The 27,540-nt window shown below is 49.5% G+C and overlaps 1 protein-coding gene across 1 annotated transcript in view; it reads right to left on the bottom strand.

The window, feature by feature from the left end:
• The window catches only part of NOS1 (nitric oxide synthase 1), a 207,137-nt gene that overhangs the window by 17,379 nt on the left and 162,218 nt on the right, over window positions 1–27,540 (bottom strand). Inside the window, exons 19-29 of the mRNA XM_061384897.1 lie at window positions 22,483–22,657; window positions 21,570–21,708; window positions 20,908–20,986; window positions 14,063–14,256; window positions 12,219–12,388; window positions 10,842–11,052; window positions 9,893–9,980; window positions 8,251–8,372; window positions 6,837–6,985; window positions 5,208–5,402; window positions 2,758–2,876 (exon numbers count right to left, since the gene is read on the bottom strand). Coding sequence (XP_061240881.1) covers window positions 2,758–2,876; window positions 5,208–5,402; window positions 6,837–6,985; window positions 8,251–8,372; window positions 9,893–9,980; window positions 10,842–11,052; window positions 12,219–12,388; window positions 14,063–14,256; window positions 20,908–20,986; window positions 21,570–21,708; window positions 22,483–22,657 — 1,641 coding nt within the window. The remainder of the gene's footprint in view (window positions 1–2,757; window positions 2,877–5,207; window positions 5,403–6,836; window positions 6,986–8,250; window positions 8,373–9,892; window positions 9,981–10,841; window positions 11,053–12,218; window positions 12,389–14,062; window positions 14,257–20,907; window positions 20,987–21,569; window positions 21,709–22,482; window positions 22,658–27,540) is intronic.

The following is a 27,540-nucleotide window of genomic DNA, read 5'->3' as shown; positions in this document are numbered from 1 at the left end:
CGGGAAGGGTGGAAAAAGGGAGACAGAGTTTACCCTTTGTCTTTAAGGGCACCTCCTGGGGACACCTCTGGCATCCAGATCTAAGGCTCTTCCAGAGAGGGCCAGGGCTCTCTCCCTTTGGCAGAGAAGAAAGAAAGAAATGCTCGTGCGCTGTATAGAAAGAAAAGGGCTAGCTTTCTGTAGGACAAGACAAAATGAAATAAGACGGAAGTTCCAAACTGGCTGACTGTTTGCCTTTCAACCTTGGGGAAGGGGTTCTTGGGAGCATCAGCTGTCTCTGGGCACTGCCTACCATTGACTTTTAGTGCGTAAGTGTAGAAAGGGACCTTTCCATCCCATTTCCTCGGAGAAGGTGAATTCAGCAGGTTGTCTGCCTGGGAGAAACGGTACCCACCCTGATGCCTGCCAATGACTTTGCTGCCTTTTTTTTTATCTGAGTTGAGAATCATTTGTCAAGATGATCCTATCAGCTTAAAAAATGGAGGGAATCTCTTTTAGAAGACCAAAAGCATGAAGGCAGATCCTCCCCACCCTGGCTGTAGAGGAAGCCATTAGATGCCTCGTGACAGATTCCCTCTCCAACCTGATCTGCCTTCACTGGCTTCCATTACTTTACCCCCAGGGGTGAAATAGCAAGCTCCATGTGGGAGAATTAAAAAAAAAAAAAAGTGATATTCTTCCTTGATATTGTTTCCAGTTTTCAAAACTTTAAAGTTTGATCCATTCACACTTTTTAGCTTCATAACATTACGATTAGGGGAAATTAAGCAACAAGTAATGTTTCCAAAGTTACCCAGAGGCAAAGACAGGAAGACCCTTATTTCCAGCTCATTCCCTTGGACGATGTTACTTCGGGTCTTGGGTGAGAGTGCCCGAGAGGGCCAATTAAGTGATCCTGGCTGGGGTGGGTGGGGCTGGGAAGTGGGTTTGCCCAATCCATCAGATGGGTTAACCTCCCCCCAAGAGCTCCACTAACTGGTGCCACTACCTGAATGCATCTAATGCCCCCTTTCACTAGGGATTTCCCCCTTGGTCATCAAACCCCACCTCCGTGCCCTGACCCTTTATAACCAGGACAATTAGGATGCGTCCACGTGTTTCAGGTATGCTAGCACAGACCCTTAATTATGGATGTGTGAGGCTCCAATACGGGTTGGGGCGTATTTCTTGGCACCGAGGGTCGAGAGGCGACATGCTTACACAGGCAAGAGGACAGAGGGAGACCCAGGCCCATCACACCTGCGCACGCACACACACACACACACACACGCACGCACGACCGGAACGTCATCATAAAAAAGGATTGGGTGGGATTCGAATGGCTGAGGGACTAGCTCAAAAAACTCTTCTATCTGGTCCCTGCAGCCTCTCCAGGGCAAACCCCAGAAAACACCCTAACCCGAGCCCTGCCCACGTTCCAGTGGTTTTGTGCACCGGTGATTTGCCCTTGTCGGAAAGACAGAGAGAAAGAGGCGGGGGTGGGGAGATGGTTTCGTAAGAGCCACTGCGGATTATAAAGGCATTGCACTGCAGCACGAAAACTCAAGGAGAAAACCCAAGTGGGCTGGGAAACCACTGAGAGGTGAGAACCTGGGAGAGGAGGACCAGGACACAGCGACGGGACGAGAGGCAGAGCGGGGGCCACGTGGGGGTGCCTGAAGGGAAGGTTCAGCAGTGTCCGTGCTCACAAAAGCAGCCACCCCGGCCGAGTGCAATGGGGCGGCCACCCTGCCATCCGTCTGGGCAAGAGGGTCCAGTTAGGAGCTGAAAACCCTGTAGGAGGAGAAGTGGGGAGGGAGTTAGTGCCAGAGGAGCAAGGCTGCTCTGTTTCCTTAAAGAGACTCAGAGAAAAGCTCCTGAGTTCTGGACTTCGTCTCTTTCACTTCCTTGGCAGCTCCAGTGACTGGGACAGGCCCTGGCACCCGGGTGGGACTCATCTTGAGTGAATGAAGAATGAATCAATGAAAAGATGAAGGAGCCTGGCTCAGCCACACAATAAGCCAGGATGAGCTGTGATCTTCAAGGCAATAATGTCAGCTTGAGAGACACCAAAGTATGTTTTCAAGACTGCCGTGTTGTCATAAGGGGGAAGACAATGAGGAAGCTTAAGAAATGGAATGTGTGTGCCCTAGCCTCCTGAAAACAAGGCAACTGAATTCCCACCTAATTTGAAGGGAGCTTGGTGGTGGTTTTGAGGCAGACGATGCAGGGAGTGAGCTTACAATCAGGGGTGATGTGTCATGGCATTAATGTAGTTAAAGAGTTATGCTCAATCCCGGTTGTGTGGTACCTCAGACCATCTCCAGCAATTTCTAGAGGACAAATGGAATCATCAAAATAATAGCGATTGAAATTTGCATCCATGAGAATGCCAGCAGCATTTGAGGGGTGAGAGAGGTAGTATAAACCCTAGGAGCAGCGAATAGGAACACATCTTGCAGTGGCGAGAGCCATCACTCAACTTGGGGGTGCCCCAGTGGAAGCTGACATCCACAGCCAGGGTTCCCACACTTGAGGGGAACTCAGAATGCCCTGCAGGGGTCATAAAAACACCAACTGCTCGGTGCCCTGACCCCAGAGATTCAGATTCAGCAGGGCTGGGGCAGCCTGGGAATTTGGATTTGTAACACATTCCCAGGAGATGCCAATGCTGCTGGTCTGGGCCCCCAGCGTGGGAAAGCCATGGTCAACGGAGTCAGACATCTCTGTCTGTCAGGGCTCTGCCCGCCCCTCACCCCTGGGAAGGAGCCGGCTTACTCATCGGTGTCTTTCTTGCTCTCCTCAATGAAGGCAATGGATTCAGATCTAAGGCGGTTGGTCACTTCATATGTGCGCAGGGTGACCCCGAAAATATCCTCATGGTAGCGGTTGTCATCCTAGGCAACAGAAACAAGCAGGGATCAGATTCCAAATGCCAGCTGAGGGAGTGGAGAAGGGTGGACACACGGACATCCTGGAATGGAACATCCGTGGAGAAGATGGTTCCTGAAGACACCGGGCGCAGGGAGTTCCCTGGCGGCTCAGGGGTTAGGATTCAGTGCTTCCTTGGAGGGGCCTGGGTTCATCCCTAGTCAGAGAACTAAGGTTTTGCAAGCCCTGCACCATGGCCAAAGAAAGAGAATAGAAATGAGATGTAACTCAGGGCCCCTGGAGACCCCTCTGGTCTCCGAGACCGTGTTTTAGCAAGAGCCTCTGCCCTGTAGGGCATGGGGTCTAAGCCCAGCTGGCAACAAACACTTCTGTTCCCACCCAGAGAGAGTGCTGCTGCTTTGCGGGTGCTAAGGACAGAAGAGCTGAGGGGCTCCAGGGGAAACCTTAGCTCATTTCCCCATTTCCTCCCTCCTCCTTGTTCCTGCCAGTTCAGATCTGGGGCACGGCTGGGTTTAGTGTGAAACGTCACCGTCAGTAGAGACCAGCAGAGATGGAAGAAAGGCGAAAGCGCTCGCTTAGCACTCAGGGAACACCATGGTTGCTAAAGTGGAGACTTCTCCTGACATAGTTTATCTGATGATGAGTATCTTAGCTCAGCTTTGCCCAGAAACAAAAAAGAAAAGTCGAGAAACACCATGAGTGAGGATGAACTTGGGGCATCCAAGGGTTTCTGGAGCCACTGGAGCTCCTTCGGCAGAACTGAGGGATGGGCATTAAGGAGACCCCATAGGGCGGTGTCACTGAGAATTTAACAAGGGGGTAAGGTGCCCCCCCACCCCTCACTGAGGAAAGGCGGTGTTTGGGGAATATGCATTGAGCAGAGTTTCTGGCATCCATAGTCCCAAAGGTTTTGAAGAAACTTTCCCATCTGTAGAGTGGCTTCATTTTAAGTTGGAGTGGTTTTTCGACCTTCTTCTGCAGAATCTATGAAAATGTGTCCCAAGGACTTATAGCAACGAGACAGAGTGGTAGGGGACTCTGCCTCTCTCCAGGGTGCTCTGGCATTTCTACTGGAAAGCTGTCGTCATTGTTTTAACCTAGGAGAAGGCAATGGCACCCCACTCCAGTACTCTTGCCTGGAAAATCCCATGGATGGAGGAGCCTGGAAGGCTGCAGTCCATGGGGTCGCTGAGGGTCAGACATGACTGAGCGACTTCACTTTCACTTTTCACTTTCATGCATTGGAGAAGGAAATGGCAACCCACTCCAGTGTTCTTGCCTGGAGAATCCAAGGGACGGGGGAGCCCGGTGGGCTGCCATCTATGGGGTCGCACAGAGTTGGACACGACTGAAGCGACTTAGCTGCAGCAGCAGCAGCAGTAGGGGTTTAGTATCAGAATTAGAGCAAGGGCTTCTTCTGTGAAAATGTTTGACTGCTGCTCATTTAGGGAAGCAGGGAGAAGAATGGGGTCACATTTGGAGCTTTGTGGAGGCCTGGGACTTAGTTTATTCTATTTGGGGCAGTTGACCACAGAGTTGGGACTTTGCTTCCTGGGCTGCTACTAGCCTTTTTGCAAATTAGGAAAAGACACCCCTCCTTCTGGGAGGAAGACAGTTCCATGCCAAGGCATGCTTCTTGGGAGGCCAGGCCTGGTGGTGACTTTCATCCACTGCTGTTGCTGCTGCTGCTAAGTCGCTTCAGTCGTGTCCGACTCTGTGCGACCCCATGGACTGCAGCCCACCAGGCTCCTCTGTCCTTGGGATTCTCCAGGCAAGAACACTGGAGTGGGTTGCCATTTCCTCCTCCAATGCATGAAAGTGAAAAGTCAAAGTGAAGTCATTCAGTCGTGTCCGACTCTTAGTGACCCCATGGACTGCAGCCCACCAGGCTCCTCCGTCCATGGGATTTTCCAGGCAAGAGTACTGGAGTGGGGAGCCATTGCCTTCTCCTTTCATCCCCTACTTGCCCCCTTTGGACAAACCCTTTTGTGCAGTGGCCAACCTACACAACTGCCCGGGGCAGTCCTGCAGCTTGGTACTGGGGACAGGAATGGTTGGGTTAGGATCGTTTCTGTCTAACTACTAGTGGCCCACCCGCTTTGTCATTTTCATACATCACAGCTCCCCATTCTATTTAGTATACACACTGCATGCCCAGCTATCTTTCCTTCTCTACTATGGTTTGGGATCACCTGCGTCCTCTACCCCCTGTCATAAATGGGAAGATGGGAGCAGCGATGTCATCATGGGTCCCCTGAGTCACTGAGACAGGTAAGACAAGGAAGAGGAGACAGGATGCCAGAAAAGAGCTCCCAGGAGCCAGCCCATCAACTCACCCTCAGCCTGCTGATGAACACGCCAGCATCCTCCACCGAGAGCTTGCCCTTCTGCGTCATGATGCGCTGGATGGCTTTGAGGACATCGGCCGCCATGGTGACATCCCCACACACGTAGATGTGGCCCCCTTGCTCCTTCAGGGCTCGATACACGGGTTCTGCCAGCTGCTCTTGTAGGATGTCTTGCACGTATTTCTGCGGGGTGTTGGAGGTGGGGTGGGGAGTGGGAGGACTGGTGAGGAGGAGCCAGGCTGTGGAGCTCACCCCTCTCCCCCACCACCCTGGGAACAGAGCCTGACCCAAGCGCTTGGGGGCAGGTCTGTGTTTTGTGCAGAGATGCAGGGGACTGGGAAGAGTGAAGCAGGGGAAGAGGGACCGTCCATCTGAAGAGTGATGAGCCACGCCTCTGCTCTGCAGCTCGCCTCCGCTGAGGACCCTGGAGGGAGCCGTGCCGCCCACGCCCAGAGCTGTCCGCCAGAGGCGTAAGAGTGGGGTGTTCTCTACCAGCTCCTCTCTCCCATGGCCAGTAGTCACCCCGGGGCTGTTTACACCCGTTCACCTCTAGGTGTGGGGCTGGTACTGCAGGCATCCTATGCCCGGGTGCTGGAGAAGCCCCAGACAGACAGCAGGAGATGGGGGAGGGGCTCGCAGGTGACACCCGAGCAAAGCCAGCTGCTGCAGGAATTGCTGGGATAAATGGTGGGCTAAGGGAATACCGGGTGGGCACAAGGGGTGTCCAGTGCAGCCTCTAGAGAATTTTCTGGGTTGTTCAGGAAGCTTCCCCGAGGCAAGCCTGGTGTTCAGCTGGTACTTTTAGGCACGACCGTGCCAGCTGCTGAGACACTGATGAACTCTCATGCCAGGTGTCCAGTAGCTGCTGCCCGGACCCTCTGGGTATCCCCTTCCACGGCTGTCCTGGGTCCTTTCCTGGGATTCCCCGGGGGTCCAGTTGAAGTTCCCCAAGATCCAGCAGGGATGTGCCCCTGTCTTGTAGCCCGTGTCCACTCTGACTTGGAGTGCCTCTTATGGGTTGTTTTTTATTGGGGGGGGTGCTGTTTAACTTTAAAAAAATTTGTATTTAATTATTTTAAAAGTTTAGTTTTTGGCTCTGAGGCATGTGGGATCTTAGTTCCCTGACCAGGGATTGAACCTGTGTCCCCTGCATTGAAAGCACGGAGTCTTAACCACTGGACCACCAGGGAAGTCCCTTTTAATTCATTTTGTAAATATTTTTATTGTGATAAAATACACATAATGTAAAATGCAGGTGTGTTTTAAAGTGTGCAGCCCGACGCAGTGGGATTGAGCACATTCGTGGTATTGAACAACCACCCAAGCTTTCCTTCTGCCCCAGAAGGATACCCTGTACCCATAAGTGTCACTCCCCATTCCCCACTTCCCACAGCCCCTGGGGACCACAAATCAGCCTCTGTCTCTATGGATCTGGATGTTCTGGATATTTCATGTAAGCGGCATGACAGAGTATGGGCTGTTAAATATTTTAGGTGGCATGTTTATGCTCCATGCTTCCTGAAGTTCAGAGCAATGTCACGGTGGAGAGTTCAGAAGGGGTGAGGGTGTTCGGGAGCAGGGTGTGCGTGCACACGTGTGTGACGGGCTGGGGCTTACCTTTGGTTTGTCTGGCTCCCGGGAGTAGGCTGTGTACAGCTCTCTGAAGACCCCCTTGCTCTTGGCCTGCAGGGTCTCCTCCCTGTAGATGTGGTCGATCTTGGACTGCCGGCACCCGAAGACCAGGACCATGGGGCAGGGGCTCATTCCTGGGGACAGGGAAACCTGTCACCGACAGCTCTGATGCCCAATGTGGGGGCGCCAGGGTGCTGGGAACCTTAGCACGTGTGACAGGGGCAGAGGTGTGCGGACACTGGGGCAGGGGGTGTGTGTTCTGTCTCTCTCACACACACATGCACACACTGAGGGAGGTAGGTGACGTGTGTTCAGGCTTCAGCAGACCTCTTTTCTCTGGGTCTCAATCGTTCCTCTGCCCCTCCCCCACACTGGTAGCACCAAACCCCCGGACTTGGAAGCTAGACTGCCTGGGTTCAAATTCCAGCTCTGTGTGATGCCAAGGGACGAACTTTCTATGTCTCCGTGTCGCCATGTGAAAAATGGAAGTAATAACAGCATCCAACCTCATAGGGTTATTTTAAGAAGCAAATGTACATTAGACCCCTGCCCAGTACATAGTGAAGTCCCTTGGTATCCCAGGGGGTCACTTCCAGGACCCACCCCGATACCAAAATCCACTGATGCTCAATGCTATAGTTGGTCCCCTGAACCCACTGGTCCTCTATATCTGTGGTTCCACATCCACATTCCACATCCAGCTGGCCTCGGATGGTATATACGGATTTAATGAAAAAAATTTTCATGAAAGTTGACCCACGCAATTCCCATGTCTGTCAAGGGTCAACTGTACTTTGTGAATGTATGTTTGCTATTTCACTAGAATGACAATTCCACTGGGCAAGAGTGTGTGTGTGTGTTTCCAGTTGTTTCTGTCTTGTTCATTGCTACGCCTCCAGCACCTACAATAGTGTTTGGCATCCATGAGATGCTCAGTAAATCTCCGTTTAATGCATGTCAGAACTGTGGGTTTTGTTTTTCTCCTCTCTCCTCCCAAAGCTGATGTGTTGTGTTTCTCGCACAGCAAACCCTGCACTTCAATAACCGCCTTTGCAACCATCCCAGAAACACACATCCATTGGATAAGGCTTAATGCACACCCCTTCTAGGACTGCGTACATTTTAAGATGGGGGTCCTAGCTTAACAGTCCAAGAAATGTCTTCTGGGGATGGGCTTTCAGGCCTTGCAACAAGTTGTGTGGATGACTTGTTTGGATGGGTCCCTTGAGTTGCCCCATAAACTTCACCTGTGGGTCTGGTTGCTACAGTATTCCCCATCCCTCCCCAGGCAGTGATGCAAAGGAGACAGAACAGGACATGCCTCCTGGCTGCTGGGATACAGGCAGCTCTCCCAGGATCCAGGGGGAGGAAATCATGTGCTTGCTGGACCACAACCCACCTTTGTGTTGGATATCAAATTGCCGCTGCTGCCAGAAGCTCCGGAAGGGGGCGATGCCAGTGCCTGGGCCAACCAGGATACAGGGCACTTGGGGATTTTGGGGCAGGTGGAAGCTGGGCGCTCTGGACAAGGAAGGGAGAGTCAGGAGTCTGGCTGAGTTCAAATCTGATCAAGAACTGTTGGATCTCTGCTGTATACGCAACAGAGATCCAACAGTTCTTGATCAGATTTGAGCTCAGCAACAGCACTGTGAAACAATTATCTTCCAATAAAAAAATTTAAAAATAAAGAAAAGAAAAACCCTGTTGGATCTTAGGTAAACCAGATGGCTGTCCTGGGTAGAACTACAATGGGACTTAAAGCTCTTCAGCTGGGGTCAGGTGGCCCTTTTCATGGTTGGAAGGTCCCATAAATTTGGAGAATTTCCCCAAACAGGAAATCCTCAGGGTCTGCCTATCGCTCCACTTTCTAATTATCCCCATTGCTGAGCTAAGCCACAAAGGGAATGGGATGGATCAAATACAGGGCTTCCCTACCTCAGCCCTCCTGACATTGGGGGCTGCATAGTTCCCTGTATACAGTCCCACGACCAAGAGATGGGGGCTGTCCTGTGCACTGTAGGATACGGACTAGTGCCCAGGCCTCTATCTATTAGAAGCCAGGAGAACCCTCCAGCTGTGATAGCCAAAAATATCTCCAGACTTTGCCAAGGGCTCCTGGGGGGGCAAAATCACCCTTGGCTGAGAACCACTGAATTAACCATCTATGAGATTTTCCAAATCTGGGAGCTGCAAATGTCAGCGTACAAAAGAATCACATGGGGATGTTCAAAGAGGGTGTAGATTGCTGGCAATGCAGTAAGTCTAGGCTCAGGACTCAGCATTTTTGAAGCACCCCAGGGGATTCTGGTGCTGGTGCTATGTGGACGATACCATGACCACTCTACCCTTCACAGCTGAGAAAAATGACTGTCCAAGTCCACGGTTTAGGTAGGGAAGTTATCAGTTGACAAAGCAGGTAAGTACAGAGGGCCTAAGCTCAGGTATATCAATGATTTTTTAATTTTTATGTTTTTAAGGCTATATTCTTCTTATTTGATTGACTGATTATGGTAGGAACACTTAACATGAAACTGATCCTTGTAACGTGTTTTTAAGTGTACAATACAGTACTGTTACCTGAGGGCAGCAATATCCTTTAAAACTGAGTTTGGAAGGGGAAGGTGGTTGACAGGGAGGGCGGTTAAATCTTCCTGGTCTCTAAGAAACTGGGAACACATGGGGTGGCCAGCAGGCTTCGGATAGAAATTTTATTGGCCTGAAAATTCCATTAAGGCTGAAAACTGCCTTTGCCTGGTTGTCTGTGGTGGCCCCAGCTAGCACAGGACAAGCACTTGATAAATATCTGTTGCACTGACCTGAATTTGACTAGAGGACTTGCTTAGTTCCTGCTAGGTTGCTCTGCCCCCATGAGCCTGTTGCCTAACAGCTGGGAGTGATGCTGAATGTTGATCTCAGTCCTGCCTGACTCGGCCACCTCTCTAGAACCCTTCCGGCTGGTCCACTGGCCCCACCCGCCCCATCTCAGGACCTCAGGATGCAGATTTGAGATGACTGCTTCTCTTTCTTCGTTTGCTACTCACCCTCTCACGAAACAGGGCACCACTTCGTCAGCCTGGATCCGGTTGAGCCAGGAGGAGCACACACCGTGGTGAATTGGTCCTTCTCCATCTAACAGGATAATCGAGGCGATCCGGCTCATCTACTGTCCCTCACGCTGCCCCATCCCTGGCCTCCCCAATCCTTCAGCACAGAAGGCTCACAGCCCCGATGCCAAGTTTCTGCCTTAGGGGTCCCTGTCTGGATCCCTTGCTCTGATGGCGAAAAGGAAATGGTAAAGCTGGGGTGGGCCCGTGGCTGTGAAACCACTGGGTAGGGGCGGGCTGGATTCTAATCCTGTCCACTGCAAGGGCCTCGGTCCATGTGCTCTATGTGGCCTGCCAGGACCCTGGTCTCAGCACTCTCTCAGGCATCACATACTTTTTTTCCTTTGGCTGTGCCTCGTGGCTTACAGGAGCTTAGTTCCCCGACCAGGGATTGAACCCAGGCCCCAGCAGTGAAAGCCTACAGTCCCAACCATCCGCCAGGGAATTCCCAGGCACCATGCATTTTCACCTCTTTACCAAGGATGGAAAACACAGGCACAGAGGTCAGGGTATCTGGCTGCCCTACAACCAGCTGGGTGTCATAGAGCACAGAGCTCCCCTCTCCGAGGGAAGAGAGGGTGGTGGTTTGTTCTAGCTGCCGCCTTGGGGGTACAAAGGGAGGAAGGGAGTAAAGGGCATCTCGGGCTTTGGGAGCAGAGGCTTCCAAAGGCACAGCTCATTTCTTTCCTAATTCTGCACAGAGCTGGCTCTGCCTAAGGGGGCAGTTTTCTGCACTGTTTCTTCTCGCAGTTTTCCTGACCTTGGACAGGGATGGGTCTCCTCCCCAGGGTTTGGGTCTTGGCAGAGGTTTAGGCAGGTGTTCAGGGGCCCTTGGAAGCAGGGTGGGAAATGCAGAGCCGGGGGCTCTCCCAGCGCCTCTGCCCACCTCGGGTGCGGTAGGAGACGATGGCCACGGTGAGGTGCACCTCGTCGGGGTACATGTCCGGGGAGGAGCTGATGGAATAGTAGCGAGGCTGCAGCAGGGACAGCTGGGTCAGGAGCAGGGTGGAGGGCATCTGGATGGACGGGAACTCCTCCAGCACTTCCACGATGGTGGGGTTCTTGCCCCATTTCCATTCCTCGTACTCCTGCAGACCCTGAACCGCAGACAGGGACAGAAGGGAACTTGCAGCCAGACCCTGGAGCGAACTTTCAAGGCAGGCTCGCTCGCGGAGGTTCAGGGAAGAAGGGAAATTAAAAAGTAGTCATAGTTAACTCTTACACAGGAATTATCCTGTGCCAAGTTTTCACTGTTGCAAGGATATTATGAAATAAGCCTGACTGTCACCCCTATTTTATTGATGGGGAAACTGAGGGATATAGAGATCACACAGCTATGAGGTGGTGGCAAACTTTAGCCCACAAACCACCTGCTCATATGGTCCGTGAACTAAGAGTTGTTTTTATATGTTTTAATGGCTGGAGGTAGAGAATCAAATGAACAATACTATCATCTGATGTGAAGAACTGAATCACTGGAAAAGACCCTGATGCTGGGAAAGATTGAGGGCAGGAGGAGAAGGGGATGGCAGAGGACAAGATGGTTGGGTGGCATCACTGACTCAATGGATATGAGTTTGAGCAAGCTCTGGGAGATAGTGAAGGACAGGGAAGCCTGGCGTGCTGTGGTCCGTGGGGTCACAAAGAACTGAACACGACTAAGCGACTGAACAATAATAAGGGTTCCAAAGGAAGGAGAAAAAAGCGTTAGCAATTTCTACTGCCGTCAGAGAACTTAGAGGTTCAATGGGGTCGCTCTTCTGTTCCGTTAGACCTTTGTTAGAAGGAGGGGAGATGGCCAGGTCTAGCCTCGCCTGGAGAATCCCAGGGATGGGGGAGCCTGGTGGGCTGCCGTCTATGGGGTCACACAGAGTCGGACACGACTGAAGTGACTTAGCAGCAGCCGCCAAAATGGATTAGCTAACATGGTGACCTGCAAACTAGACCGTGGCAGCCCTCACTCAAGGCTGCCATCTGCTGAAACACTGCTGCAATAACCATACGGAGAAGTGAAGTTGCTTAGTCACGTCCGACCCTTTGCGACCCCATGAACTGTGGCCTTCCAGTCTCCTCTGTCCATGGGATTTTCCAGGCAAGAATCCTGGAGTGGGTTGCCACTTCCTTCTCCAGGGGATCTTCCTAACCCAGGGATCGAACCCAGGTCTCCTGCATTGCAAGCAGACTCCTTACCAGCTGAGCCATGAGGGAACCATAAAATTCTCCAAGGAGCAGGTGGTGGGATTGAATGAGGCCAGGGACCCACCTTGCTGAGGACCAGCAGACGCTGCTTCTCTTTCTCACTGGTGGCCAGGGAGGCAAACTGCTGCAGCTGCAGTGGCGTTGGAGGCGTCGTGATGTCCAGGTAGTACTTGAAGGCCTGGAAGATGGTGCAGGGCGGCAGGCGATGCTCATCAGTCCAGTTACTGATAACCCCTGCAGAGGCACAACAGAGGTGAGAGATGGGTGGGGGAGGGACAGAGTGGGCTCTGAGGGTTTGGGTCCAAGTCAGGGAGGCCAGACCTGCTCCTGGAGCAGAGGATGGGGCCCAAAAAACTGACTGCCCCTGAGCCAACTGACCCCTTGGCTGGCCACCTCCATCCCACATCTAAAGCCAGGTTTCCTGGGGACCCTGTGGTCGCCTCCTGTACGCAAGGAGCATGTCCAAAATCAGCTGAGCAAGCTAGTGCCAGAATTTAAGAGTAAATATTAAAGTAGCATGAGACCGTCCCTTGATATTCTGAGCAATGAGCCACCGACTGAGCACGAACTATGAGTCCATTTTCCCCTCCGTCTCTCTTCTCGTGGTGTCAGCCTTTCACCCTCTGAGTGGGATTCTAGCATTTAAAATGACAAAAACGCCAAACACTTGCCTAGCCCTCTCTATGTACCATGTTTGTTTCCTCAGCACTTTCTATTAGCAACTCTCTTAATCCTTGCCACAATCCTAGGTGGTGGGTGCTATTATTATCTCCATTTTGCAGTTGAGAAAAGGGAAGCACAGAGAGGTTAAGGCATTTGCCCACGGTCACCAGGTGGCACTAGAGGAGATGCAGACGTGGGTTCCATCTCCGGTTTGGGAAGATCCCCTAGAGAAGGGAATGGCAACCCGTCCCACAGTATTCTTGCCTGGAGAATCCCATGGACAGAGGAGGCTGATGGGCTACAGTCTCTAGGGTCACAGAGAGTCAGACACGACCGAGCGACTGAGCTCAACAGCAACAACGCTGCTCAAATCCATAGTCAGGCAGTACTGCTCCAGACCATGTTTGAACTACTGCCTCTGTGTACTTAAGTCCAATAGAGGCCCTAAACACAAGCCTCTACTTCATCAGGCACTCAACTCAAGATATAAAGTACTGTTCTAGTATGGAGGAAGAACTGGCTGGGCTGGATTTCATAAGAGAAGGAGTGTCTCTCCTAAGGGTACCAGCAGGGTTTCAACTACGTACTGTTTTCACACTCTGCGCTGACTTTATGTCCTGCCTCCCTTGTAGAGGAGATGTGTCACTGTATCATGGGCTACCACGTGCGGCCATCGCAGTTCCTTAAGTCCTGAGCTCACTCACAGCTACTGAGATGAAGCATCAGACCCATTTGCCTTGCAAAGTTCTTTAATAGGAATGTCAAGGGTGGCCCCCAAACAGGTTGGGACTTAATCTAATGATATCAGAAATCGGGTTCAATTCCAGTGGGCCACCAAGCTTCATTTAGTGCTTTTGGATTCTAAGAGAAGGCAGGAGTGGACTTTAGCTGCTATTCCCTTGGTGGGCGGTGAGGCTGGGGTGATGAAGGAAGTCAGACAAGTAGCCTTTGCTAAGATCGGTGTCTAGCCGATGAAGGAAGGTAAGACTCTTTCCCTCAAGGGTGAACCATCAGTGTCCTGGCTTAAATGGACACTTGCTCAGCTAGTTGGGTCAAGGCTGTTCAGCCATGAGGAAGGGGAGCCTTCGGTCTCATAAGCTGGGGGTGACAGAGACCCACCCTCCTGCCTGGACTGGCAACTGGGCAGAAGAACGGGTTTCCTCTTCCCTGGACACCTGGGACTCCTCGGAGACGGAAAGGGCCCTTGGGAGTGGCTGGGTGGGGTACTAGCTTGGCCGTAGTTACCCAAAGCCGTGTTCCGCTCCTCCAGCAGCTCCACCTTCACCAGCTGGTTGGCAGGGGGGGCGTCCTCCAGCTGCTCGATCAGGGCATTCACCAGGTCCTCGTGGTTGCCGGGGAAGACGCCCAGGTGGTCCCCGGGCTGGTACTGCAGCTCCTGACTCCCATTGGTGTGGAGACGCACGAAGATGGTCGATCGACTGGAGGCAAGGGTCGGGGAACAACAGGGTGAGGGTTGCCAACTTGTGCCCCTTTTCTTTGCCCCTTTGTCTGTCTTTGTGGCTATACCTCCCCTCCTTCCATTCTCCTTGGGGGCTCAGGCCAGACTTCCACCCTCATCAATTCCACAGGGCGGGTTTCAGCAAGGTCACTCATGAGATCCTCTTTGCAAACCCAACAGCCAGCTCCCAGCGCTCACTGTGGTCATCAGAGCAGTACTCGACATGGCTTCTCACGTCTTCCTTCTCAATCCCCTTCTCTTGAGCTCCCCAGGCTCTCCTGGTCTCTTCCCTGGCTGCTCTTCCTCGGTCCCCTTTGTTGGTTCCTTCTCATCTCCCCTAACTCTGGACGGTGGAGCACCCCGAGATTCGGTCCCCAGATCTCTTTGCTTTTCTGACTTCCTGTCCCTGCTTTCCTTTTCTCCATAGCACTTACCAACCTCCACAGAATGGAGAGTTCACTCCATTCTATGGCATGTGGTCTGTCTCTATGCCTGCCCCTTCCCCATCCCCACCCCGAGGACAATAGAGGGGACTAGGAATCTGTCTAAACTCTAGAGGGCGAGGAACTTGTCTGTTTTCTCCACTGCTCTATTCTAGCACTTAGGACAGTGCATGACACATACTGGATACTCAAGAAATTTATCGATTGAAGGAAGCTCAGATCCTCAGGGTTAACCAGCTGCTAGAATAGGCTCTACTTCTGATACCAGATTTCTACCAGGAACCACTAAACCCCACAGGAGCCACGGCAGTGATGACCCTGTTCTGCGAAATTCCACCTCTCCTGGGAATCCCAAGCTCCACCTCCTTTTACAACTGGGATCCTCACCTTGTCCTGGAAAAGGGAAAAAGGCTTGACCTTAAGCTCAGGTTCTTACTATCCTCAGTCCACTGACAGTATAAAGTTTATAGAACAAAGGAGAAAACCCAGAGGGAAACTTGTTTAGGCCTGCCGAGTCATGCCCTTTCCTTCGATAGCTGGATTTCAAGTGCAGGACATCTATGAATGAATCCTTAGAATAGGATTATTCTGGTTCTTTTAAAGTTTTAGTACCAATACACTGCATTTTTATGCCTGAAAACTTTGGGATTGATGACTACACTTGGGTAAATCAAATCTTTTTGTATTCTTGGAGTTAAATTCGCATTTTCAGATCCGCTTTTTCTTCCTTGCCAACTGGTTTTCAGTTGATAGAGACACTTGATATTCAACATGAAGTTTCTACATTCTCCATGGTATGTAAATCAGCACTTGAATAGACCAATGGGACTCGCTATTTGAAGGAGTTTTTTGGCACAACCAAAAGTCCTTTTGTGCTGCAAATAGCCACCATTATTAAAAATAGTTGTGCTGGCATCTCTGCTTTTTTGGGTGTATTTTCTTGAAGCATGACACCCCTGTCCTTAGTAGGGTGGGGAACTCGGTGACTGAGCTTGTGAATGATGGTGGTAGGGGTCTGGGCTCCCACTCTCCTTCCCCGGGCAGATTTTGCCCTCCGTGGGGCACTGATCTTATCTATTAAATGGGCTTGCGTGAATGACTCTGCTCTGAGCTCATGCCAATCTATTGGTTCCTGGAGAGCGAGACCTGCCAGCTTCAGGAAGGGAACGAGCAGAGGCCGACAGCCAGCAGGGGGCGCTGTGGGGTTGCGAATTTGGGAGCCTCCAGGGCCAACCACGGGAAGCCTTTGAAAGGCCCACAAATCAATTCCCACTTTCTCCCTGATCATCACGAGTTGTTTTTTTTTTTTTTTTTTTTCAGAAGTATATTTGCCTCCGTTCCTATGGCCGGTACAAAATAGAAACGTGGAGGCCCCAAACTTGCTGAGCTGGCTTGTGCTCACAGCCTTTTCGCCTAAGTCCTCTTGAACGCAGCTGAGGGTGGTCAGGCAGAGAATGGCCAGGGATAAGAATGGAGCCCGCCTGTGGGCCACAAGGTGGGGGCAGGCTCTGCTGGGAGTCGGACCCCGGACACTGCATGCCTCTGACTGGAGAACCCAGAGCTGAATGGCTGCATGGCCCGAGGTCCTTGAAGCTTTGCTGGGAACTGATCCCCCAGTGGGTAGCACTAGCCTGGAGACCTACTGTCTTATATCTCTGTTCTGCTGGGGGTTTCTAAGTATAGGACTTTCTAACCTTTCTTTTTTTTTTTTTTTAAACGCTTGGGATATACATGGGTTGTCAGAAAGTATTAGGGGAAGGACTTCCCTGGAAGTCTAGTGATTAAGATTCCACACTTCTACTGCAGGGGGCATGAGTTCAATCCCTGGTTGGGGAAAGAAGATCCCGCATGCCACGTGGCATGGGCAAAAAAAAAAAAAAAAGTCCTTTCCCAAGCTTAAAAAAAAAGTAAATATTTGGAGAAGGGGGTGAAAAAGGTAGCATTGGAAAGGCAACAGCCATTCAAATGCCTGTGTCCTGAGTATGGCCTGTTTGTGATATATTTACATACACCTACAGTAACATCGCACACACACATACTTACTCATGCACACACACAGTTAGCAATGGTTCAATGACAGGTTCACAGGGGAAAGAACAGTCTGCTAACATCCAGCATTAAAAGGTGCGGGGGGGGGGGTGGGAAACAGCTCATGTTCATTCACTTGTCAATGAAAAGAGTAAGCATGGTCTCTTGAGAGCAGTTTGAGGTGATAAGGCTCAGAGCTTCAACGAATTTGATACTTTCTAGGCACTGGTGAGGCAGTGATGGATAAAGAAAACACAGGGCCCCATTCTCATTAAGAAACAACTGAAAAAGATTATGGATGGGGCTAGTGATGTGGATGGGTGGGTGCTGACAGGTTGGGGGCAGTGGGCTCAGTGACCAGCAGATAAGGATGGTCAGGAAAGCCTTGCTGGCAATTTGATGTTGGAGCAGAGATCAGAACGATGAGGAGAAGGGGACATGCAAAGATCTGGGGGAAGAGTGTTCCCGAAAGGGGAAGCAGTACATGCAAAGGCCCTGAGGTTGGAAAAAGCATGACATGTCTGAGGATGGGAAAGAAGACTGGAGGGTTTGGAAGAGGGGTCAACACAGGGCTGACTGGCACAGGAGGAGGTTAGAGAGCTAGGAAGAGACCAGATCAGGAGGGTCTCATTGTAATCTGTTCAGGCAAGGAGTTTGGAGGTTTCCTGAGATCAGTGGGAAGCCACTGGAGGGTGTGAAGCTGCAGGAGGATGGGCTTCCATTTATGTTCTTAAAAGATTAGTCTGGCTGCTATTTGGAAGATGAATCTTTGAGAGAAAAGGCAAGAAACAAGGAAGACAAGTTAGGTGGCTTTGGGAGGCCCTCAGACCACAGATGATTGTGGCCTTTCTTACGGTGGCAGCTGTAGATCTGAAATGTATTTGAAAGACAAGCCCATGGTATCAGCTGAGAGTTGGATGGATATTAGGAGGGAGACAGAGGAGGCAGAGAGGGAGCCTGAGTTTGGGGCTTACACTGAATGTTGATGTCCTGTGTTAAGCTGGGGAAGGCTGGAAAGAAGTGATTTTATCCAAGAGGAGCTGGGAATTGAGAGTACTCCCATGCAGAACTCTCCATTACAATGTCCCATCTTTCTCTGCTATACCCCAGCACTCAGGCCCTTTCAGCATCTTTGCTCCTACACAGCCCTGTCTGTTCTCTATCTTATCTAAAGCTGACCCTGTGTCTCCCCTCCTCCTCCTGACTTCTAGGACTTACATGGCCCATACCCCACCCATTAGCGCTCCACTGTACTCTTTTCTGTATTGTTTGCTAATTGCCGCACACAGGACAGTTTATTTCCTGGCCAGGCAGTGTGGCTTTTCTCTTTAGAGTTGCAAGGATCACCCTCAAAAAGTGGTTTATTTCCTCTTAAGCACTTTGCTTGCTTAAGGGTCTCTTGTTATGGGTGGGAACAGGGTGGGAGGGTGTTTCATAATATCTTTATGTGGTCTCCTGGCTCAAACATCCTGACTTTGGCTGTGGGCAGGGGAAGATGGGAGAAAGGGTCATACTTTTTTACTCAATCCTTAAACACACACACACACACACACCCCTTATAAAGCTGGAAATGGTAGTAAGGCCTGAAAATAGGTAGTGCTGTGGAGTCTGGTTTTAAAGGGTTAAACACCGAGACCCCATTTGATTCTTTTAAAGCTAATCTGTAACTGATTTTAATACTATCTTCTGGTTACTAACCTTTCTGAAATGCCCTCTTGTAAGTCGCTCAGCACAGAGTCAGCTGCCCTTTCCAGAGGTGGATGGTCTGGTGGGGGTGGACGGCATTTATTCTGGGACTTGGTCCAACTTAGCATCAAAACATTTGCAAATTACCTTGCTTTTTGTGTACTATGGTTTGGGAGTAACTTTTATGATCTGGTCTTTCATGGTTGGTCGCTGAGAGAAATGTCCAGTAGATTCTTAGTCCCTTCTTCTCCAATGCCACTGAGATTGTACTTTTCCATGGGACAGAAATGGGGAGTAAGATGTGTATTTCAAATATAGAGTCACTTTCTACTGGGTTGGCCAGAAAGTTCGTTCACTTTGGGGCCAACCAATATATCAGAGATTATTATGCTCTGAATATTACATGTGACTAATTCTTCAAATACATTAATTTCCCAATCCATTTCTTGAGGGTTTGAGGGTCTGGGGGAGAACATGCGCGCCCTGGGGCTCCATCCTGTTGACCACATTGACGACTTTATCATATGTTTTACATCCGGGCACACAGAACAGACTTGTGGTTGCCAAGGGGGTGAGGGGTTTGGGGGAGATGGAGCGAGAGGCTGGGGGTCACAGAAGCAGCTTTTATATGTAGAATGGATAAACAAGTTCCTACTGTATGGCACAGAGGATTATATTCAATATCCCGTGATAAACCATAATAGGAAAGAATACTTAAAAAGAATGTGTGTATACATGTATAACTGAAGCACTTTACTGTACAACAGAAATTAATGCAACATTGTAAATCAACTATAGTTTAATTGAAAAAAAAAGTTTTATATCCACATAGAAAGCACACATATTAAAATGTGCACATGTATGAAGCTGGGGTGGGTGAGGAGTAGTAGCAAAAACAGCATACCCCAGCTGCTTTGTGTGTGTTGTTTTTAATACAGCTGTCTTGTGATGCTGCTGATGCCACAGGTATAGCCATTTGGTGTTCTTGACTTTGGAGTCAGAGAACTGAGTCTGAGTGACCTTAAAAAGGCCACTTGCATTTTCTAATTGTCATTTTTCCTATTTAAAACACGGGTGATAACTACCTATTTCCTGGGCTGTTCCTGCACAGAGAGAACTCAAAACTGTGCTAGGAACACAGAAAATACTAGATAAGTACCAGTTCTCATTTTAGGTAAGGAGACAGGTGTTCTGAAGACCTAAGGGACTTGTCCAAGGTCACATGGCTGGGGGATGGCAGCATTGGGGTAAGAACTCAGAGTTGTCTGGCTCAAGAGGCCACCCTCTGTACCGTGCCACGCAAAGGATGAAGATCTCAAAGGATTTTCATGGGCTAGATTCCATTCAATGGGGATCCAGGCAAAGACTTTCAAAACTGCTAAAAAATGTACTTATACATGGAGTGATGCAGAGATCTGGCTGGATCATTTTGAAAAGACTTCAGGTCTGAGAGCAGAAAGGACATAAGCTTAATGGGAGAGTGGCAAGGCTGTTAGGACAACCCCGGGCTGCTTTAGCAGCTCCTGTCCGGATTGAGGATGGTAACAATAGCCTTGGCGCACGTGGCCGTGATCACAGGACCTCACTGCTCTGTGACCAAGACCAAGAACGACGCTTCTAGCAGGACAGTGTGTTCTTCTACTACAGCCAACGGTTCGGGAAACCGGGTCTCAGGAGAAATAGCTGGAAAGAACGAGAATCAGGGAGAGCGGCTGCTGTCTTGGCTACTGGCAGCTCTCTCATTTGGAAGAACTGACTTTGTTCTGGGTGTCACTGGAGAGTGTAACACAGGATCAAAATGGAAGTGCTAGGAACACATGCTTTGGTATAAACAATAGGAAGACAATTTCTAACAACTGGGACCTCAGAACACAGAAGGGGCTGTTTTGTAGGTTCATAAACCTCCTGTCATCCCAAAGGACTTAAAGTAGAGACTGAGCAGGCATTTCTCAGGACATCAGAGAAGAATTATCCGCAAAGAGGAGCTGTCTGGACTAAGCTGTCTGACTAAGGAGCTGTCTGACTAAGGTGCATGTTAGAGTGAATATTAGCAGTTTGACGAAGGTGTGGTCTCTATTAAAAAAAATTCCTCATAAAACATTTCTCTTTCCCCTTTCCACAGAGATCATCACTATTCATTTTTTTTTCTTTTCTTTTTGGCTGTACCAAGTAGCTTGTGGGATCTTAGTTCCTTAATCATGGATCAAACCTGCACCCCCTGCCGTGGAAACCTGGGGTCTTAACCACTGGATCACCAGGGAAGTCCCAACCATTTACTTTTTTCATCCCTGCAGGTTGGAGCTTGGCAAATGGAAAGCAGTAAGCCAAGATGCTGCAAGGCAGCAAAGGGGGTCTGGAGGACCCTTCCAGTGGTAATAGGAAGTCAGTCCTCGGAGTCAACAAGGGTTCATTCCTTGCTGTGGTAGGCGTCTGGGGCAGAGGCAGGGAACGTGAAGGGACCAGGGTGTTCCTACCTGGATTTTGGACTCTGAAGGTTCTGGCGGCTGAGGAGTCGAGCGGCTGAGACCCGCTTTTTGTGGACACTGGATAGACCTGGGGGGCGGGGAGAACAAAGGTGCTCCTGAGATGGGGCAAAACAGTTGTCAATTCAGAGTCCCCAGCTTCTCCTGACCCTCTGGAGTGAGACGAGATAAAAGAAAAGAGTCCCCAGCTTCTCCTGACCCTCTGGAGTGAGACGAAGAGATAAAAGAAAAGAGGTCAGGCGGGCCTTGGGGCGGGTGGTTGTGGATACAGCAGAACAGAAAGCAAAGCTGGCTGAACTTGGCGGAGAAGAGGAGGTTTAGGGTAACATGCTGCAGGGCTGGAGAGAGAGCCCAGAGCAGCCACAGTGTGTTTATTTGGGTGGCCTGCCTAAAGGGTGGAGGTGGGCACAGCAACCCACTCCAGTATTCTTGCCAGGAGAATCCCATGGATGGGGAAGCCCGGTGGGCTACCATCCATGGGGTTGCAAAGAGCTGGACATGACTGAAGCGACTGAGCACACACGCATGTACTACAAGGGAGACCTAAGCATCGAAGCCCACCTTCTCTAAGGACCTTTCGGAGGTGAGAACTGCCGTCTCCCGTCCCCACCCCCGGGTCGTGGATGTCTCCCCAGGCGGGTGGTAGGAGGTACCTTGTGTGAGTTCCGGAGCTTCAGCCACGTAGGTGAGACGGAACTTGTTCCTCTTCCAGCTGCGGTCATTGCTGATGAGGGAGTTGTTCGCCTTCTCGATGTTGACGTCATCACCCACGCAGAACACATCACAGGCTGCCTGTGTTACACATTATACACATTAGGAGCCACTCCCATCTTCCTCTCCGCACCTCCCCCGCCCCGGGGAATCACCAGTCCACTTCCTGTATCTCTGAATTTGCCTGTTCTGGACGTTTCGTGTACATGGACTCGGACAGTAAGTGTCCTTTTGTTCTGGCTTCTTCCACGTAGCACATGTTTTCAAGATTCATCCATGTCGTAGCATGCATCAGCACCTCATTCCTTGTTGTGCCCGAACATTCCATTGCAGGGACACACTACAGTTTGTTCATCCATTCATCATATTTAATGCTAACCAGTTTACATTTAAATCTAAATGACCACGTGTGGCCAGTGGCTACTGTACAGGTCACTGGAGATCTAGCACAAGAGGAACAAGATTGTCAAAGCAGACAGATTGGTGAGATCTGAGTTCCAGCCCGAGGCATAGCCCCCTGGGTTGGTTAACCAACTGTATGTTTTTGATTTACTTGTCTATGATTGTGAGTGAAGGATGGGTTCCTCCCAGTTCTAAAATTCCAAGACTCTATAATTTTTTATAGACCAACTCTTTACCCTTAATACAGGAGGCTGGATTCCAGGTGGAAAATGTGTCTTAGGACCACCCAAAGTCATATGACTTGTTTAAAGCTGTCCCCTGGTTGGATACATAAGGGAAGTATCAAAGATTTTCTCAAGTTTTTTCTATTTCTGATGGTTTAGGTGATCTGTCCTTGGGGGTCCCTGGGGACATGATTCCTCATGGGTCTCTAAAACTGGGGCAGATGGTTACCTTGAAGACCTTCTTAGCCCAGGTCCTGAAAGCCTCTTCCTGCCCACAAAGCTCGTCCCCCTCCCTCATCTTCAAGATCCTCTCTCCTCCAAGCTCTTCCAGGAGAGTGTCCACGGCATGTCCAAAGGCGCAGAAGTGAGGGTATGCCCGTGAGCCAAGGCCGAACACAGAGAACCTGCCAAGAAGACAAGAGAAGCTCTGGAATAGGGGGCTGGGGAGAACGTGCAGGGGTTCCAGTGTCAGGGACTGTTCAGTCAGTTCAGTTGCTCAGTCGTGTCTGACTCTTTGCGACCCTATGAATCGCAGCACGCCAAGCCTTCCTGTCCATCACCAACTCCTGGAGTTCACTCAAACTCACGTCCATAGAGTCGGTGATGCCATCCAGCCATCTCATCCTCTGTCGTCCCCTTCTCCTCCTGCCCCCAATCCCTCCCAGCATCATTCTTTTCCAGTGAGTCAACTCTTTGCATGAGGTGGCCAAAGTATTGGAGTTTCATCTTTAGCATCATTCCTTCCAAAGAACACCCAGGACTGATCTCCTTTAGGATGGACTGGTTGGATCTCCTTGCAGTCCAAGGGACTCTCAAGAGTCTTCTCCAACACCACAGTTCAAAAGCATCAATTCTTCAGCACTCAGCTTTCTTCAAAGTCCAACTCTCACATCCATACATGACCACTGGAAAAACCATAGCCTTGACTAGACAGACCTTTGTTGGCAAAGTAATGTCTCTGCTTTTCAATATACTGTCTAGGTTGGTCATAGCTTTCCTTCCAAGGAGTAAGTGTCTTTTAATTTCATGGCTGCAGTCACCATCTGCAGTGATTTTGGAGCCCTCAAAGATAAAGTCTGACACTGTTTCCACTGTTTCCCCATCTATTTCCCATGAAGTGATGGGACCAGATGCCATGATCTTCGTTTTCTGAATGCTGAACTTGAAGCCCACTTTTTCACTCTCCTCTTTCACTTTCATCAAGAGGCTTTTGAGTTCCTCTTCACTTTCTGCCATAAGGGTGGTGTCATCTGCATATCTGAGGTGATTGATATTTCTCCCAGCAATCTTGATTCCAGCTTGTGCTTGTTCCAGCCCAGCGTTTCTCATGATGTACTCTGCATAGAAGTTAAATAAGCAGGGTGACAATATACAGCCTTGACAAACTCCTTTTCCTATTTGGAACCAGTCTGTTGTTCCATGTCCAGTTCTAACTGTTGCTTCCTGACCTGCATACAGATTTCTCAAGAGGCAGGTCAGGTGGTCTGGTATTCCCATCTCTTTCAGAATTTTCCACAGTTTACTGTGATCCACACAGTCAAAGGCTTTGGCATAGTCAATAAAGCAGAAATAGATGTTTTTCTGGAACTCTCTTGCTTTTTCTATGATCCAGCGGATGTTGGCAATTTGATCTCTGGTTCCTCTGCCTTTTCTAAAACCAGCTTGAACATCTGGAAGTTCACGGTTCATGTATTGCTGAAGTCTGGATTGGAGAATTTTGAGCATTACTTTACTAGCGTGTGAGATGAGTGCAATTGTGCAGTAGTTTGAGCATTCTTTGGCATTGCCTTTATTTGGGATTGGAACGAAAACTGACCTGTGAAGCCCTGTCCCCCAGTGTGACTGTATTTGGACATGGGGCCTTCAAGGAGGTAACTGAGGTCAAACGAGGTCATACGGATGGGGCCCTAATCCTTCTAAAAAGAGGGAGAGGTACCTGAGAGCTCTCTCTTCCACCCCCAGTGAGAGGCTCTCAGAGGAAAGGCCACGTGAGGACACAGCAAGAAGGCGGATGTCTGCAAGCCAGGAAGACAGGCCTCACCAGAAACCTTGAGCTTGGACTTGCAGCTTCCAGAAGTGTTAGAAACAAATTTCTGTTGTTGAGGCCCCCAGCCTGTGGTACATTGTGGTGGCTGCCCAAGCAGATAAAGACAACTGGTACCTCCAGAAGGGCAGACCACCCCACACCCATTTGAGGAAGGCCATCTTTAAGCCTGAGAGCCCCTAAACCCTGCTCTCCCTTCCTTCTGGTCTCTGCTAGGTGCCACTGTCCTCAGGAGAAAACTCCCAGTTGGTCCTTAGGAGGATGGGTGACCTGGAACCATTGGCTGTTTCTTGAGTGTCCCTTTCTAAGCTAGACTAATTGGGAAAATTAATCTACTGGATTAGCCAAAAAGTTCGTTTGGGTTTTTCTGTAAGACATCGCAGAAAACCCTGAATGAACTTTTTGGCCAACTCCATACATCAGCGAAAGACTTGACTTTCTTACTCAGCATACAACTAAATTAGTTTCAAGTACAAAGAGCCTGAAAACTCTAGCATAGCAGTTCTTGGGGACCTGTGCTAACGAGGAGATCAGAAGAACCTGTCATTAATACATCCAGTGTTGGTGTGTAAACAGGTTCTTCTCAAAGGGATTGAAAGATTTATGATATGCTGGCTGTGAAATTGATTTGTTTCACAAAGCCTCTTTGCTTGGAATGGACATATACACTCTGCTATATTTAAAATGAATGCAACAAGGACCTGCCGTACAGCACACGGGATGCCGCTCAATGTTCTGCGGCAGCCTGGATGGGAGGGGAGTCTCGGGGGCAATGGATCCATGTGTATGTATGGCTGGGTCCCTTCACTGTTCACCTGAAACTATCCCAACACTTGTTTGTTCATTGGCTATACCCCAGTACAAAACAAAAGAGCTTAATTTTTAAAAAATGTCTGTTTGCATAGATGCCACAAGAAAATGTTGGTGTTTGAATCAATGGGGGTCAAGTTAATGAGAATTTTCTGAAGTCTGGGAAGTAGAGGGCTGTGTCCCAGAGGACCCCTTAGTCCCGCACAGACTTGACATCACACTTCCAGGACTTGGTCCCGGCTGTGGGTCTTGGCCTCACTGGCCCTAGATGGACAAGGGAACAAGTGGGATACGAACAGCACCACAACTTGCATTTTTTTTCCAGGTTGGAATGTGACTATCCTGTGGGTGACTGTCATTTCAGACAAGTCAAGGAGTGGAGCTGTTCAACTTGCTCCTTACAGAGTCTGACTCTGTCCCTGAATCTTTCTTATTAAAGAATGATGGAGCCAGCCATCGCATGAAAGACTGCAATGGGGGATGAGGGGAAAACAGTAGGGCAAGCTGGGAAGTCACCCTCTTGTTATTGGAGAATGAGCCTGAGATGGGGTCCAGGTGTCTCAGAGATCGTGGGCAAGTTTACATAGATTAATATCCCCTCCTCTGAAATCCACACTGATGCTTCTTCATCTTATTCTCCCGCCCTTCTTTCCTGGGGGCTCCACAGTCTTCCCAAGGGAGGGATATAGGGTTAGGTAGCATGTTTCCCCATCACTCCTTCACCCACGATCCTCCTTTACCTGGATTCCTCACCTTTTCCCTGCAGGTGGTGAGAACTGGTGGCCAGCATGGGACTGCTTGGATGGGGGCCAAGAAGCTGCACTCCTGCCCCCAGCCATCGCCCTTAGCCTAATGCAGGTTTGAAAACTCAGTGCTAGTCATGCCTTGTGGTTAGGGAGTTGTTCCCCAAACCTCTACTATTTATTTACTTATTTTAATATTAATTTATTTATCTGGATGCACTGGGTCTTAGTTGTGGCACGTAGGATCTTTAGTTGTGACATGTGGGATCTAGTTCCCTGACCAGGGATTGAACCCAGGCCCCCTGGATTGGCAGTGCAGAGTCTTAGCCACTGGAGCACCAGGGAAGTCCCTCCAATATTGATTATGTTTGAGATATCCGCCATACTTGACTACCTCTCACACTGTTATTTACTTAATAGTTGCTATTTAATTTGGTTTTAATTTGTACTCTATTTGCACAAATTATTTGTACAATTATTTGTACTGGCTATTCAAACCCACTGGTGTTCACTAAGAGACGGCCCGGGGACTTAATTCATTAACATGCTTCCCAATCTCTGAAGGCCTGTGTCACAGTCATCTCCTATATTCACATTTCATCACAGTCTAAACCTTATGATTGTAAAATTCCTATTTTAAAACCAGAAAAACTGGAAAAATTATTATAATTGGGGCCAGATAGTAAATATTTTCAGGCTTGTAGGCTAAGAAGCAAAACTGATTCTATTATGCAGATATCTGTATAACAAGGAAGAAAATAAATTTCTGTATGCTTTTGGATAAAATTAAAAATATAATAGCAATAGTTATGGGGTACATTTTTCTAGTTATATATAGCTACTAATGAGAAGACTGGAATCTTTTTTTGAGAGGGGTATAGCATTTTGCTTAACTGGGGCTTGAAGGGAATATTTTCTATCATCAAATAAATTGTAGATGTTCATCTGTAAAAACCATTCTGGGTTGTACAGAGATATACAGTGGCTGGGCTGGATTCAGCCGATGGGCTGCAGTTTGCCAACCCCTGCTCTTAGGCATGATAGATTTAATAAGGAAAAAAATGGGTCTAAATGTCAAACCATGGATGTTTCAATGTCAAGCTAGAGAACATGAACTGATGTCAAAACCCATCAGTTTGAGGGTGAACCAAGGGGGAACCCTAATGTAAACTATGGGCCCTGGGTGACAATGATGTGTCAATATAGGTTCATCGACTGTATAAATGCACCACCATGGTAGGGGATGGAGGTGGCTGTGTGTGTGTGTGTGTGTGTGTGTGTGTGTGTGTGTGTGTGCACCGAGGGTTGGGCAGGTAGTACACGCAGAATCTCTGTTGTCTTCCCTTCAATTTTGCTATGAACCTAAAGCTACTTAAAAAAAATAAAGTTTATTAAAAAGTGTACTGATGGGGAATTCCCTGGTGGCCCAGTGGTTAGGTCTTTGTTGTACAGTTGCTCAGTCAACTCTGACTCTTTGCAGCCCCATGGACTGCAGCACACCAGGTTTCCCTGTCCTTCACCATCTCCCGGAGCTTGCTCAAACTCATGCCCATTGAGGCGGTGATGCCAACCAATCAAGTTACGTGGCATGGCCAAAAAGAAAAAAAGTGTACTGATAGAAACAATAGTTGAATATCTAGGAACCCTGTGATCTCTATCATCTTCTAAGCATTGCCCTGAGCCGGTGTGG

This window comes from Bos javanicus, chromosome 17 (genome assembly GCF_032452875.1).
Source record: "Bos javanicus breed banteng chromosome 17, ARS-OSU_banteng_1.0, whole genome shotgun sequence".
Lineage (NCBI taxonomy): Eukaryota > Metazoa > Chordata > Mammalia > Artiodactyla > Bovidae > Bos > Bos javanicus.
This window is presented reverse-complemented; position numbering and strand designations above follow the sequence as displayed.